This window comes from Schistocerca nitens, chromosome 8, assembly GCF_023898315.1.
Source record: "Schistocerca nitens isolate TAMUIC-IGC-003100 chromosome 8, iqSchNite1.1, whole genome shotgun sequence".
NCBI lineage: Eukaryota > Metazoa > Arthropoda > Insecta > Orthoptera > Acrididae > Schistocerca > Schistocerca nitens.
Window position 1 is genome coordinate 427,267,579 of NC_064621.1, and position 17,049 is coordinate 427,284,627.

Sequence of the window (17,049 nt, forward strand, 5' to 3'; positions counted from 1 at the left end):
TGGCCGTCATTTTAGGCCCTCTGGGAAGTTGATGATACATTGACTTCTACAGCATATTTAGCTATGTATTAAAGGTTTGCACTCAACTGTCTAATGCACTGCTAAAAGTGATCAGTGGCTTCAAATGGAATATGTGAGATATTTAGCAACAAAAAATCTCAACAATTTTAAGCTGAATGAGTCGAAAAGAATTTGTAGCGGCGAGCATGAAACGAGGTTTCTTCCCTGCTATCCTATATTAATAGCGAAAGCAGATTTCACAGTTCTTGTTGCGGTATCGAGTTTGAACACTTGTTTTCGTAATTAGCGTTAAATTGGTCAGTCAGCAGGACAAAAGGGAACCAACATTAGTTCGCAAGTGCAAGAAAAAATCCATCACTAATTCAAACCTCTGTATCGCCTTACTTCTTGTTACTGCTACTAGGTACTACGAAAATTCGTCCATTGTCCCTTTTGTTATACGAAATAAAGCGCGGGATTCAAATACGTGTTCGCGATACCTTACTAAATAGTATTGATAAACGTGCCTATATGATTATGCATGCTTTATGTTTTTATCAGACGTATCGAATAAAACTTTGTCTGCAATTGTTCTACGACATTAGGGGAATGATTACGAAAGTGCAAGAGGCTCAATATTTTTAAAATGCGTCCGACTGAAACTGCAATGCAGTGTAGATTAGAGACCTGATTCCAACTGTAGTAGTAATCTTTTGGTAATGTTAATGGTTACTGAATGAAATGTCGCAGGTTCAGTAGTTGCCTAGTGCAATATTTTTTGAACATTATATCGCGTGGAACAAAGTACAATTTCTTATTGTGAGCATCGTAAATATAAGTTTAAACCATACTCTACAGTCAATCAGGTAAAATTTTTTACCAGTCATGATAACTTTGTACGCTATCACTCACTATTTTTCGTTTAATGAGCTAACAGTGGCAGTTTTATCTCTAAGGTTTCTGTTTTGTAATTACATTACCATTAAAGCATCCTATTAGCTCTTCTGACATTTTCTTGCTGTTCTGATGGATTGGAAACTAAGTAACAGAAACGTAAAAAGGAGACAAAGATAAAAGGCCAAAAATGAATAAAATTAACTGAATGGTTAAGTCGAGTTCCTGCAACCTTTTCAGTTGCGATCAATATTCTCCTTCTTGTCGCATCTCTCCCTTCGGAAGGAATTCTGTACAGGTTTCCTCCCTTTTCACCTCGAAACGAACAGCAAAAAGCACAGCACTGGGGCATTATTCTACTTAAAGCTTTGCAGATACACAACACTTCTTATGCTTCACATGTAAAGCTTGGACCCAAAGTGGCTCCTAACGTCACGTCACGCGTTTTCAGCCAGTCCTGAACTGCGGACGGCGGCAAACGTAGGGGAAAAGGACGGCCACACTTTCCTTTATACAGACCTTTATTACTCAGTGTATTATGGCGACGATAACGCGCGATGCTAGTAGGCCGCAAGGTGATTCTAACCCTCTCCATCCCCAAGCTGAGAGACTGCTGGAGATTACGATAATGAATAATGTATCTATGCTTACTCCCCAGCGTTGTCATCAGTTTTGGGGTGGAGGCTCCTTGCGGAACTGGTCCTTTCTAGTTATCTTATTAAGCTTCGTGTAATCAACACAAAAGCGCCAACTGACATCCTTCTTCCTGATGCGAACCACTGGTGACGACCATGGGCTCTGCGAAGACTGAATGATGTCATTCTTCATCATTTTCTCCTGTTTCCAGTTTCCGTTTCATGAAGCACATATATCTTCTCATGGTGGAGGTTGTGAGTTAGTGAGCATTGCGCTCTCTTTTAAATGTATGGCCAAAAGAGTCAGCTTGCAGGAATTGTGAAACGAACCATTCGGCCACCCAAGGCTGGAAATAATGTCTCCACATTCGTTATACACTGAAATAACAAAAGTCATGGGATAAAGATATTCACATACGCAGACGACTGTAGTATTGCGTAGACAAGGTATAAAAAGAGCGGCGCACGACTGAAATTAACATATTTCGAACACGCAATGGTAGGTGGAGCTAGACGCAAGGGACATTCCATTTCAGAAATCGCTAGTGACTTCAACATTCCGCACTCCAGTGTTAAGAGCGTGCAGGGTATACTACATATCAGACATCCGCAGCACGGACAAGATACTGGCCGAGTGCCCCCACTTAACGACGAGAGTAGCGGCTTTTGTGTACACTTATCGGTGGTAGCAGAGAAGAACGCAGCGTAAAATAACCGCAGAACTCAATGCGGGGCAAACGACGAACGTATCCGTTAGGATATGGCGACAAATTAGGCAGTTAATGGGTTATGGCAGCAGAGGACCGGCTTGAGTGCCTTTTTAGCAGCACGGCATCGCCAGCAGCGCCTCTCCTGGGCCCATGATAACATCGGTTGGACCCCAGACGACTAGAAAACCGTGGCCTGGTCAGATGAGTTCCGATTTCAGTTGGTAAGAGCTGATGGTAGCGTTATAGTGTGGCACAGATCCCTGAAAGCCAAAGTTGTCAAGAAGACACTGCATAAGCTGGTGATGGCTCCATAATTGTGTTGGCTGGGTTTACATGGAATGGACTGGGTCCTTTGGTCCTACTGAAGCGACCATTTACTGGAAATGGCTACATTCGGCTATTTAGAGACCAATTGCATCCGTTTATGGAGTGCACGTTTCCCAACAACGATTGAAATTTTACGGATGCCAATGTGCCATGTCCCCTGCCCCAATTTTTCACGATTGGTCTCAAGCACATTCTGGACAGTTCGAGCGAATGATCTGATCACCAAGATCGCCAGACATGAATCCCATCAAACTTTTATGTGCTATAATCTAGATGTCATGTCGTGCACAAATCCTACACCAGCAACAGTTTCGCAGTTATGGATGGCTATTGAGGCAGCATTGCTCAGTATTTCTGTAGGGGACCTCCAGAAACTTGTTGAGTCCATACCACCTCGAGTTGCTGCACCACACCGCACGAAAGGAGGTCCGACACCATATTGGGATGTATCCTAGGATTTTTGTCACCTCATCTCATATCTGTAGCAGGTAACGGTATGACTCCCGTACAATCATAGCGGTCGTCAAGAGTTTGACGTCGTATTCATGTTCCAGAGTGCGCTCAATGTGAAATACACGGCACTGATGTGTTTACGAAATATATCGGTGTATCCAGTGTCCTACTTCATGACAACCTCGAAAGAGCTTCAGCTTAGTGCTTGATACAATACAGATCGAAGCTGATGCACAGTGATCGTAATGCTCACATGATAACTAGGCACATATTGTTTCCCAGTGACCCACCGATCTGCGTCTAACATACACACGAAAAGTGTCTTATCTCGTATACGAAAAATGGAAAGCACACGCTTCACAGTTTACTGAATAGTGATGTCTTTCTGTATTTCACTTCGTTACTGATCGGCAAGAAAGAAACTCGCTCTAAAATTAATACATATGGAATCATAATTTTCTATCAAATAATGACATTTCACTCACATGAGAATCGAGAGAATTTTGTTTTACTCTTGGTAAAATGCATTTGAAGGGAACGGAAATCTGCTTTGTGTTACGCATTCATTAATATGGTGCAAATGACTGTCAGTCGTTTATCGAAATCTGTTAATGCAAAATTTATTTTACAGACAGAAACGAAAAGTTGTTATCTTTTGCATCTTTAACTTCCTCTGTAAAATTTATTCATTTATGGCGACGTCCATTTTTCGCCGTAATCATCATCCATGGTAATGAAACATCGATTCCACGTAAATGACGTGATTGAGGTATTATCGGAATAACGAGTTTAAAAGAAGGCTATATATAAAATTGACGTCGCGGTGACGTGATTAGTTGGAGTGACGTTGCTGTGCAGTTCACAGATTAAAAGCTCATGAATATAAACGAATGTGATACGGCAGCGTGGGCCGTTGTCGGCAGCGTTCTCGAATGAGATCAGTCGTCAAGGCAGTCCGTCTGTTTGAAAAACGTGCGGCTTTGCTCTTTTGAAGAGTGTGAATTTCTACAAACTACATGTTAGAAATGTCTAATTAAATGTATGTTTCCGAAATCGTTTAGTTGCTGCACATGTACGTTATATTACACAGGAGGTAACTCCTAACTCAAAGAGATAGTCTGAATTATCGTTACAACATTGGATGTTCCAAACCAATTGTGAATTTCCGAATAAGGATGAGAGAAACTGTTGAACGATGTGTCTCAGGAGAGGAGTGTGTTGCAAGGAATATTTCTTGATATTTAGTCAAATTTGTAAATGTATTTCGCTGTGAGCCTCTAACATTCTGCGTGGTGTCTGTTGTTCTATGTCGTGTCTCCCTACCACTTTCGCGCAACGACGCTCTGAGCCTGTTTTTTAGGGAATTGACTAGTTTGAACCTGGGACCTATTGCTGGTAAGGAGACGCCAGACCACACATGACATGTAGAGTTCAGAAGAGTTCAGGAGGCTAGCGACGATATAACCAAATACTTAATGATTTCAGCGTCAGTTACACTGCACTCCCTGTAAAAGAATGTTAATATTAACTAAATTTAGTGGAAGGGGTTCAAGGCTTTCCTATTTTTAGTTAGCTGGTAAAATAACGTCGAAAAAGCAGTTAAGTTTACCAATGGAAATTTTATTCTACTCACAAAACATTGTTTATAAATTGCATTTTTTTAAAGGAAATGTTTTAATACAGGATGATAAAAACCAACTGCATTCAACAAAAATGTGAACGAATATTCCCTGAATGGGTTTCCAAGTTCTACAATGGATCGAAGGATGACCTATGCCATATCACATCTATAATCTAGGTTTAAATTAAGTTTCACAAATGAGAAAACTATCAAAATGGTCTACAGTGACCCTCAATTGTCTTTAATTACCTATCTAACTTGTCGTAAACTACAGTGGCTGATGTGGCTTCTCAATAATTATATAACAGACAATTCATCACGTTTCAGATTTTAACTTACGTAGCAAATGTGAATACCATGAGCTTCAATTGACGATCGACACTAGCATTACGTAAAAAGGGGATTTAACAGATGAGGCTTCTGCAGTTCTGAGTGAAGCCTTATGCGCACAAAAATGCGGCATCGCGTGCGTCATTACCCTGTCGGTGTTCGTCAGGGGGCGGCGGCGGGCGCAGCTCCATACAACTCGCTGTCTCGGAAGCAACTCTCTCCTAACTTCTCCTTACTACAATTTACCGTAGTTGATTTTAAAAAAAAAAAAAACTATCTGGCTGTGTTTTCATCTGACCAATCATGGTCTCAATGTTAACCTTAAGCTCTGCCTACAAAAATTCGGTCTATCCAATGAGAAACGTTATACTTTTCGTGGTGGGGCAATGTTTTTAAAGTTTGCAACGTAGTAGAGACGCGAAAAAGTCTCACGCTAAAACTTTCAGCTGATGTGGCCCTTTTAGTGTTATCGTAAGAGCTATACTGTTCTTCTGGAGGGCTCTGGCTTTTAACATGGGCTGGGGGGTGGTCCTGGTGGTTAGCTGGCGACGTGGGTGTCCATCCCTTATCGTAGGGCCTTCTAGCTTAACACGGTTCTGCTCTTGGCTTCTGTTCTCGTTTCTCCCCTCGGAACTGCGTCTGTGTCACGGTGGGAAGGTGTGACATGCATTTACGCATTCTTGTGTTAGTCAGTGGTATTCCATTTGCTCACTCGTTTCTCGTATTACTTTGGTTAATTTAGTGTCACGATTTATTCGGAGCTATGTGACATACTACTGGATTTGCTTGTCATGTTAGGGTTTTCATGGAAGGTGTTGGATTTGCCTGACACCTTACAAGCGGTAATATTAGTATTTTGCTGGTGTGGAGTCCTGCCCACTCGTCTTTTACAGGGTGAATAAAGGATGCTGCCTTCTCGGATAGCTATACAACAATTCAAGCAGATCACATTAATAGTTTTTATTACAATACAGAAGATGGACAATTCTTAACTTTGGATTTACAAGGAGTTGTCGCAAACGATGGGCGACATGCAAACAGTGAGTGTCCTTTACTATATACAACGTCCATGTAAGCATTTACAATCGCTCGAAAGTCACTGCTATCGTTAATATTAGAGCTGATCTAGGCCTCTCTGCTAGTGTCCATCTTCTACTGTCCCTTTACTGTCCGGCCGAGGCTGGCAAGAGCGGTGCATATATTCTCTTCTTGTAGAGGCCGCTCCTGTCGTGGTGACGTCCTAGTCACCGTGCTATTGGCTGACGTCGTCTCACAGGCCTCTCTGCTCTTGCATTCTTCACCTCTGTGCCGGCGCTTTTCGTTAGGCCGGAAGAGCCGGGGTACTTAGTTTTCCGTTTATTTTACATCTCATTAAGCGAAACAGTCAGAATTAGCATTATTTAGTATTACCTGCTTTAAGCCCCATGAGAATTAAACATCAGTATATAGATATCGCAGCCTGTTATCTAATACTGCCACTTCACATATCTTTTTCATTTATTTTCCGTTTTGTAACCCTCGCTATCAACATGCTGGGTCAGAAACCAAACTGCACTGTTTTAGTGAATTTTACTTGTGCGGTAGTCGTGAAATACGAGGGCGGTTCAGAAAGTAACCTCCGATTGGTCACAGTGCGGGTTGTGGCAGCACCCCCTATAGAGGAAAGCCTGCGCGCCCGCTCAGTGACGTCACGCACGTAGTCTGGTGCCGGTGCTCGCAGTCCGTTTGGCCACAGCAATAAGACTGTTACGGAAACCGCACGAGGAAAATTCGTAAAGAAATCTGACATACCTCTCTCATGAATTACAAGATTTCCTTTCTCAAATGACCCAGTTCTTTTGTCTGTAACTTATTTCTGCATACCATTTAGCCCCGACGTAAAAAGTGGCTGTAATAACTTTCATTATCTGAGGCATCAAAACTCCCAAATGAATGGACCCATTTCATTGTAGTTTATTTTAAAGTTGCTTTAATGGGGATTGTCACGACTTGTTCGATGGCAGTCTGGTTAGCCGTTCAAAGATCGTCAGCTACACAAAGTGCAAGTGTTTGCCACCAGTGTGCTCTTTTCCAATACCATTCCTAAACTGTAAGTGCTGTAGTATAAATTGTAAATCTCGAAAAGGCCAATATAAACGTCTGCAACGGTATACATTTATCCTTTATGGCTGGCCACCATTCACCATTCTTCCGTTTTGCAGCTCCTGTGTAAGACGATTTTTAATGACAAAAATTTTGATTGAAAGCCACCCGCGAAAGATTCTCGTATGCTCTCGCGGACTTTCTATTAGGGTTTTTGTTATGTTTTTTAAGTTAAATATTGCATCACTTTGACGCAGGTCTAATAGTGTGGACAGCAATTTGCAAAGTAGCACACTGGCAGCTAACATTTTAAGGACACTGTTATTGCCGCTGCTTATTTCTTATGTAGCAAAATCTATTTTAAAACCTGGTTGGATGATATACGTGTGAATTAAAAAAAGAAACACGAAAATTGGGCAAATAGTGTTCGAATTATAACACCCCCTAGAGAGAGGCACTGGTAATAAGCAATAGTATGAGTCGTTTCAAAAACTAACACTGCCCTGAAAGACATGTTCTACATATGTTTTAGTCCACCATTTCAGCAACCTCGTATTCATGCTTTTTTTTAAATTTAAAGAAATTTCTCCTGTTAATATTTTTTAAGTAAAATGCAGTTCTAATGAATGATATGATATCTCTTCTCAGTTTGTGCACCTTTCCCTAAGAAACTTTCTTTCCATTAAGAAAATCTCACTGACCTGAGATGAGTATGTAATGGTATTGCCATAAAGTTTTGGTATGCCAATACAAATTTCAATGAATTCTCTTTTCTCAGTAAGTTAACTACATTTCCATTATGTATTGAAATTACATGAGGTCTCAAAATACAGATTACCAGGTTAGAATTTCGCTGCTCTAAACTGAATACCTTTGAAGAAAGAATGTTTCTGTACTAAGAAGTATATACTTTGAAACAAACTGTTTGCATGAATTGCACATAAATAAATTTCAACTACGAAGTAAACTTTCATTTCATCTGTTGAGAAGTTTTATGACGTGATGTGACCTGTGATGAAATAATTGTGAAAAATGAACACTTACCTTCATTTGGCATCACATTTGGGCTGCACTCACCAGTGGCTTAGATACTTCATCCTTCCGTAAGTTTGGGGAAAGGGGTGGGGGTGGTGGTTCAGCTCTATTTAGTTGCAATACTTTAACAGATCATCATTCCAAAATATATATACTGGTAATTGTTTAGAAGTGGAAAAAAAGTTTCATCTACTGACCATGCTGATATGAATGAATGCAAATTAAGTAAAAAAATTCTGTGTATGAATGAATTTATTTATTTCTTTTGTTCATCTTCCATACACTCTTGTCAATCACTAACACATGGAATGAGAAAAATTTTAGATTATAGTGGTTCACAATAGAAAATTATAGATGTACAGCATGAATACTATGTAGGGACAAAATAATTAAGACTTATGGACACCAAGGCCAAACATTAACAATAACCACATTCTTGAGACTTAAGTTTCATAATTTTAGGAATAATAATGATAAATTTTGAACAACATTAATTATTAAATTGCTATTTTATAATCTCCAGGGTAGTAATGGAAGGTCTTTAAGTGGGACACTAAAAGAATGCAAATAAAACACTGCACCATAAAGTTTTGTGTAGGAAGAATGCATATGAAAGCACTGTAGTAGAAAAATGGCAATGCATATAGACATTATATTAGGTCACCCTGTAAATTGCAAGTAATTACCAACTGTAAGTGTATGTTATGTGGCAAAAATGTGTCAAGTGGTGTTGGAATATGATCTGCTAACATTAATTAGATTAGGTGAGTGATAAGCAATTGTGACAGGCTTAAGCTTTTTTAATATTCTTTTATAAACAAATATATTCAAAAAGCCAACAGAAGGGCATACCTGAGAGTCCACCTCAGATTTTTTCTCCTCAGCAAAGATGAGCTAACAAGAAGGCACTTTATGGCACAGAGCAAGCATCTATTTAAAGAGCTCAGTAATTAGTCAACCTGAGGATTAGTGGCACTCAATAGTGCTTGTAACAGAAGTGATAGCTGTTCCAGAATTACATTACTATTAGATGAGGAGACCTGCCAATCATTATACACAAAGGCCATGAAAGTACTGCAAAGCCCTCCCCCACCAGCTTCTCCATTTGTATTGGTAGTAAAATATATGCAAACATGATCTACATAAGAAAATGTTGAGAGAACAACAGTTATAACAGCTGCAGAGAAAGTAGTAAACTCAGAAAAAGAGGGGCAATTGTCACAGCATGCACATCTGCACTCATAACAGTGACAGTAGTAGAAGACAGAGGAACACCACGAACACTACGTGAAATCGAAGTTTGTCTACCTAAAGAATGCATAAATACTATAGTAGCTTTTTCAACAGTAACAATTAATGAATCATTACAAATTGGCAGATTTCTCACATGTATCACAAGCTAAAGTAATAACTTCAGTATACAAAGAAAAGTGTTGCAGAGAATGTAGAGAACTATAGAGCAATTTTGCTCTTGTCTTCCATTTATCACCAAAACAAACTAACATTGTTTGCAAAAAAAGTGGAGTCTGCTATAGCACAGTTTGTGTAAGTTTTTCTCAAAATAATAAAGGAAGGTGATCAAAATGGCATTGTCTTGTCTTTGTCAAAGGCATGTGCCATGTTGGGCCACATAACTTTATTACACAAATTAGAAATACTATGAATAAGGCATGCAGCAAAGAAGTGGTTTAAGTCATACTCGGAAAACCAAGCGAAATGATTTTTAGGTTTCACATACTATAACAAGATTACTATTGGTCCTCTCTGCCTGCCACACCCCCTCCCCTCCCTCCTGTATGTATCATTCACCACCCAACTTCAACTGAGAAAGAATTAGTGTAAGATTCTTTATATTAAAGATTAATTTCTTTGATAAAAATTTCACGTTAGGATATTAGTGTTGATAGCTGTTAGCAGCTGTATATTAAAATATTTATACAAACTCTCAGCCATAAGTTGCAATTTGGTAAGTTTGACTAGTTTCAGATTAACCTGACTAGTTCAGCTTAAGAGGCATTTGTTGATGTGGCAATATTACTGATGACAGGTTTTGTATTAATGATTTAAAAAGAATCTAAGATAAAGATTTCAAAATTATGTTGTAAGAGTTTGCAGTTTTCGCTGAGTGTTTTTTGAACTTTTTTTCCATTAACCTTTTTACAGTAGTTGTTTAAAAATATATTGACACCAACCCAAACAACACTTTTCATTATTGCCTGGGATGAATGTCCATTGCAGCATACCCCATCAAATAATAAAAAGTCATTTTCGTGAAGAGTAGCAAGTGCTACTGCACAGGCAATAGCACGTTGATTCGTACAGGCAAGAAAATCTCTTTCATGTTCTTTGAGAAGTTTGCTGATGACAATATAAGTGTAGACAATCATATTTAAAATAGTGTCTGATGGGTATTTTAGTCCTCCATGATCAAGTCTCTGTATCAAACTAAAATGTTCGTTTATTGGCAACTCCTTTTCAATCACAATTTCATTAAGGCAACTCTCACATTTCAGCTTCTTAATCACTGCATGAGCACAGTAGCCTGCAATGAAAGTTAAAGACGTTGCAATATCTTTCACTGAAAGAACATCGTCTTGAGTTACACTGACTTCTATGTCTAATGTGTCTGTTTCTTCAACTTCAGAAAACATAAAATTTTTTATGGCCCCTACTGTGATATTGCCATAGGAAGGAGAACATAAAACTAAAGGCATTACACTTTGAATTCGAAGCTTCTTTTCTGCTTCATAGACTTGTGTCACTGAAACATTGTATTGGGAACCTGCAAGCTGTCTATACTTTCCAAAACGCTGCTCAAGCACATCTGTTTGTAGCTTGGCTGTCAGTAAATAGCTCATACCTAGCTCTTCAGTACAGTATCGAGCAATCTCTACCACGGCATATGTTGTATGCTGAATAGCAAAAAATGTTTCTTTTGTGAGAAACCCACTTGACAAACCCTTTGCTTTCCACACATCAAGCCAGTCTAGAAAATCTAGCAAAAATTGCATAGAAACGCTATCAGTTGTCAACGGATCCATATAAGGATTCTGTTTGTGTTTCCCTTTAAACACTGATTTCACATTCATGACATCAAACCATTTTGTTATTATTCGAATGTATTCTGCTGTTGATGGTGCATGTCTCAAATCAAATTTATCACTAGCTACCTCAAGGCCCTCTGACACATGTCGATTGAATATCTGCAGCACTAGTTTCATACTCTGTTTTTCTAATGATGTAGGGCAAAGTGATTTGAGAGACAATGTGTGACAATATTTTACTAAAGAACTGGAATCTATGTCATAAATCTGTTTCAGTGTTTTAAAAGAAGCTACAGAAAACTTATTTTCTTCCACTTCTTTTCTAACTGGAAACTGAGGATAAAACATATCTTTACCATCATTTTTTTGGTTCAGCCACACATTTCTTATGCATTTAACAATGTGTACGGCATCAATTAAAAAGAAAAGTGGGCGATTAGGATCAGATGGATGTTTAAAAACTATATTAACAGCTTTATCCAGAGAAAACATTGACATGGTTTTGCTATTGATTTTGTTGTTGTCAGTTACCACACAAAAAACCCTATAGCCTATTAGTTCAAGGCCATTTATTATGGCCAGTAGCACATCGTATAATGCATTAGATGAAATGGTTTTCACCGGTAAAATGTGAACAACATCCCTGTACAAAGACTTGACACTCTGCAACATAAATACAAATGCTGAATTTGCAGCACATTCCGAGTTATATGACATGCCCAAAACACTACCTCCTTTATATTCCAAATAAGAATTTAGATGAATTTCATCTACACTCAAAACAACATTGACATCATTGCTGTTCAAGTATTGAAATTTCTGTCTTGCATAGGACAGGAAATTACTTCCCCCAAGCCTTTCGTGAGATGGATTCACATTAAATTTGCTGCAGACCCTACGCAGAGTGCTTGGATGTGGCATTTTCATTAATGAGCTGCTACGTAAAAAATTGTAAGCATGAGATGAAATGGAAAATAGCAAACAACACAGTATCATAAATGTAGAACTAAACCTATGATTAAATTTCTTTACATTTATGAGACTAACTTGTTCATATATAAAGTCTACCATCTCCTTTTCACTCTCCTGTAAACTGTCTTTCAGCACTCCTAGACTGTCTTTCACTATCTCTACAATACTATCTATAGAAGTTTCTGAGTGCCCACAATCTGTGTCTGAAAACTCCTGCAGTACACTGACAATTTCATGGATATTGGTTACAATTACAGGAAAAGATCTTTTTCCTAATGTCTTAATTTGTACATCTTTCTTAAACAATGAAACATTTAAATTACTATCTATAACGACAGAATGTGTGATTAATGGTGCTGGATTTCTTATTATCTTTAAAAAACAAACAAAATCACTGTGTTTTTCGATCACACTCCACTCGTTGGGCAAATCCACTTCCTTCGTACGCAACATCAACTCTTCTAAAGAACTGAAGCTGAAAGTGTTTTCATAGTCCTTCTGTGATGCTAAACTATATTGTAACGCTGCAGCTAACTGCTCATTTTCAAGCCTTTGCTTTTTCTCCTCTGGCCCTTCACGTCTACTTTCTTCCTTTGAAAGGTAGGAAGGACAGTTTGGGAGTAGTGATGGAACTGCATGTGGTCTCAAACGTGGTTTGAGAAGGGGGGCTCTTAATAACTGACCAGTCCTTTCATCCACAATTTGTGTTTCCCAAATAACATCATCCTTGTGGAAGTGAACATGACATACCTGTAATTAAAAATGAATAAAAAATGAAAACTGTGCTTACAACTGAATGTGATGACAATATTAATAGTGTGAAAACAATTTATGAATATAAAGTTAGTTTCTAGTTCTAAAATACAAATAGACTCCCAACTAAAATGCAGAATACTCAAGTGATAAATGTGGCCATGGCATAGTAACTCTATAAAACAATAACACTTCAATATCAAAACACATGCAGTTACATGTCATGGCAACAAGCTCTTAAAGAGATGGTGAAATGAAGAAAGTACTTTCCCCATCAAAAATTACAAACATTGACTAATGTTTGTAGCATGATTCAATAACAGTGACAATTTTTTTTATAATTTAGCGTTGAAGCTCATATATTCACAAGAGGGGTGGGACTTTTGCTTAATGTCTTGCTCTATTCCCCCCCACCCCCCACCCCACACACACACCTCGGACACAAGAAAGCATGATGACACCAAACTCACACAGGTGTAATCCATAGAAGCAACTGTGACACAGTAACAGAATAATACAAAGTAATTGTCACACTGTGTAACCTTTAGAAGTATGAAATACTTAAAGGTAGTGCTTTTTATCAGATAGACACTGTTTTGCTTTTGATATCACTTCATAACTTACATAAAAACTGACAGTATGATGAACTAATACATTGCCACTTATGTGCTACCTATTAGGCTAAACATGAGCACACAATTGCTTTCAAGTACTGTAGCTGTGTATCTATAAGACAGCTGTGTAGGTCACTGGCATGTATCTGAAATTCCAGACCCAGAAAGTAAGAATTTGTAAAATCCACAAGTATTTTTTATATGTTTTCACAGTTTCTCCCTTTGCATTTTGTGATGGCCTGTTAATCCATTCATGTACTCATTCATTTTTCCTGTCTATGGTTCACTGTTAAGTCTAAAGCCTACTATATTCCCTAATAGTAACATTCCTTGCAATGACTTCAAATTCCCACCAATAATTTATTAAAAACAAGCGACTGAGACACTGTTTTTACTTCATTTTCAATTTCTGGGTAAACCACATTACTTGTTTTTGAACAGGCAACTTCCTAAAGACTTTTACAGCAAAAAGAAACACTAAATACAGAAGCAGAATACATCGAAAGTCGTCTGTATCTTAAGTGCACGTACTTAATTATAAACCGACTTTTATTCCTAACAACAGGCAGCATAAACAGTAAGTATAAAGATATACTGAGATATTTAACTACGTAAGTATGACTGTGCTTAGGCTATACTGGTTGAACTTACAGAATTCATATAACCTATACCAGCTAAACTGTAGAATTGCCAGGGCAAGAAAACGAAACGCTATTTAGTTCGGCACTTATTCAGTTAAGATCTATTAGTCAAAATGTCGCTGACCTTCCTTACTGCATAAGTGCCTATTCTGTGTTAGCACACTTAACCTCTTTTAAGAAATAAACAAAACAAATACTTACTCTTGAACTTGAAGAAGGGGTGAAGTTATGTCTGCGAATACGTGACAACCATTTCTTCCTCGTTGCTTCATCCTCCGGAAATTTAAACACGGTTACTTTTGGTCCACCGTCGTAATTTCCTCTACAATTCGGCACACAACAACGATACGGCATTTTGCAGGCAACGAAATTTTCACAGCAAAGAAAAACAGATCACCAGTTTAGTGCACAGAAACTAAACAACCAAATCACGTACACTAACGCAGGAACACCATTCACTATAATACTAAACTGACGCGTAACTCGCCGAACGACTATTCACAAGCACTGTTCCGTGAAACTGTTGAAGAAGGGACTATGTGTGTAGCCATCTTGTGACGTCACGCACTACGTAGACAGGCTTTCTTTTACAGGGGGTGCTGGTTGTGGGGGGAGTAGCGACGCCATCTGTGCGTTCACGCACTCAACAGGTCAGTCGGCATCAAGCCGTGGTCGAGTGAACGTCGTACCTGCGCTAGTTTAGTTTTTGTGGCAGTTTGAAATGTGTGCTGCAATAGAAAACCCCGCCAAATGTGAAGTGCGTGCTGTCATAAGGTTTTTTACAGCCAAAGGATATTCTGCAGCAGCTATTCATCGTGAGCTTTGTGCCGTGTATGGACCAAGAGTTATGAGTGAAGGAGTTGTCCGTGAATGGGTACGTTTATTTAAAAGTGGACGAGAAAACGTTCATGATGAAGAGAGGAGTAGTAGACCATCATTGGTGACTGACGAACTCGTTCAGACAGTTGATGCAAAAGTTCGTAAAAATCGACGTTTCTCAATGTCGGAGTTGTCTACTGGTTTTCCACAGATTTCTAAGACTCTCTTGTACGAGATAGTGACAGCAAGATTGGGTTACCGTAAGTTCTGTGCACGATGGGTGCCCAAAATTCTTACCGACCACCACAAAACTCAAAGAATGGCCTCTGCATTAGACTTTCTGTCACGTTATGAGGACAAAGGAGAACCATTGTTAAACAGAATCGTGACCGGTGACGAAACCTGGATTAAGTACGTGAACCCTGAGACAAAAGAACAATCAAAGATGTGGGCACATTCAAATTCGCCTACCAAACCAAGAAAAGCCTCGCAAGATTTTTCTGCCAGAAAACTGATGGCAACGGTGTTTTGGGATGCCAAAGGGGTGTTGTTGGTTGAATTCATGGAACGTGGTACGACCATTAATCAAGACGTGTACTGTGAAACAATAAAAAAGCTACGACGGGCTATACAGAACAAACGCCGTGGTATGCTGACTTCCGGTATCGTTTTTTTGCACGATAACGCCTGTCCTCACTCTGCTCGCAGAACAACGGCCCTTCTTGAGTCCTTCAAGTGGGACGTTATCAACCATCCACCTTACAGCCCAGACCTGGCGCCAAGTGATTATCACCTCTTCATGCATTTGAAGAAATGGCTCGGGTCACTGCGGTTTGATGACGATGAAGAGCTCAAAGATGCGGTCACAGGCTGGCTCCAGGCACAAGCGGGTGATTTTTATGCAGAAGGAATTTCAAAGCTTGTGAAGAGATACGATAAGTGCCTCAATCGCTATGGAGACTATGTAGAAAAATAGTGCAAAGATGTAGTTGTAAGATGTATATATTAAAATATTTTTATTTAACTTGGTGTATTTTTTTTAAATCAACCGGAGGTTACTTTCTGAACGGCGCTCATAATTTGCTACTTTCCATTTCGCGCCACGGCGGCACCTTCACGTCATATGCAGACCGGCACGACCACTAGGCTGGGGAAAACCTCTTGCAGTAACCCTTCAGCCTACCTCATGCCAATCTGTCACGCATGTTACTTCGTCCTTCGTACATTCCGCCAGTAGCAGAGGCTGATGTGTCATCTTTTGGTTAAACAGCTCTAGTCGCAACCTCCACTCGATCTGCACCGCCTGACCAAATGTATACAGTCATGTATTAGTGGACATTAGTATGTGGTGTGCCCACCCTTAGTCTTTATGACAGTTTGCACTCTGTTGGCGACTCTTTCAATGAGCTGTCTGAATGTCTGTGTAGTAATGGCAGCCCATCGTTCCTCAAGGGCTGAAACAAGAGAAGTTAGTGATGCTGGTGGCCAAGCTGACATTCTGTATGGGGAGATAAAAAAAAGATAATAAAATACCAGCTACAGTCTGGATTGCACAAACTGGAGGCAGGAGGGTAATTTTGTGGGGTGTGTAACGAGTTCTGGTTGTGACCAGAGCATGGAAGTTCATAACCCGTCACTAGAGGGCACCCATGCATGTCACGTGACTACACGGAGCTAGCAGCAGCAAGCATCAATCGCCCATCGCTGCCAGTCGCATTGCAAACAGTGACATGGAGGCGTCAAAAGACGAGCAAAGAGGTGTTTTTCGTTTTCTGACAGCGGAAGTAGTAGGAGGAATGGACATTCATCGACGAATGTTAAAAGTGTACACAAACACTGCAATGCCCCTCGCTAGGGTCAAGGCGTGGCACAAGCGCTTCAGAGAAGGACGGGTGTCGTTAGCCGATGCTGCGCGGTCTGGAGCACCACACTGCATTACCGATGACGTCGTCCAGCTGGTGGATGCACTCATAGCCCAGGACCGCCGAGTGACAGTGAAAGTCATAGTCACCGTGGTCGGAGTGAGTGTCAGAAATGTTCACACCATGTTAAAGGAACAACCACACATGCGCAAAGTGTGTGCCCAGTGGGTGCGGCCAGCCGCGGTCGCCGAGCGATA

The 17,049-nt window shown here is 39.7% G+C and overlaps 1 protein-coding gene across 1 annotated transcript; it reads right to left on the minus strand.

Moving 5' to 3' along the window:
* Positions 1-9,819: 9,819 nt before the first annotated feature.
* Positions 9,820-14,686, minus strand: LOC126199219 (uncharacterized). Its single transcript, XM_049936000.1, has 2 exons — positions 14,313-14,686; positions 9,820-12,853 (listed from the first exon to the last, which is right to left on the minus strand). The coding sequence occupies exons 1-2, from the start codon at positions 14,463-14,465 to the stop codon at positions 10,151-10,153; spliced, it is 2,856 nt and encodes a 951-aa protein (XP_049791957.1). The 5' UTR covers positions 14,466-14,686; the 3' UTR covers positions 9,820-10,150.
* Positions 14,687-17,049: the final 2,363 nt, after the last annotated feature.

Bases quoted from the DNA above. Each gene is read 5' to 3' on its own strand.
- LOC126199219 (XM_049936000.1), bottom strand. From the start codon at position 14,465: ATGCCGTATCGTTGTTGTGTGCCGAATTGTAGAGGAAATTACGACGGT. The intron at 12,854-14,312 runs GTAAGTATTTGT...TTTTAATTACAG, and splicing joins CCCCTTCTTCAAGTTCAAGA to GTATGTCATGTTCACTTCCA.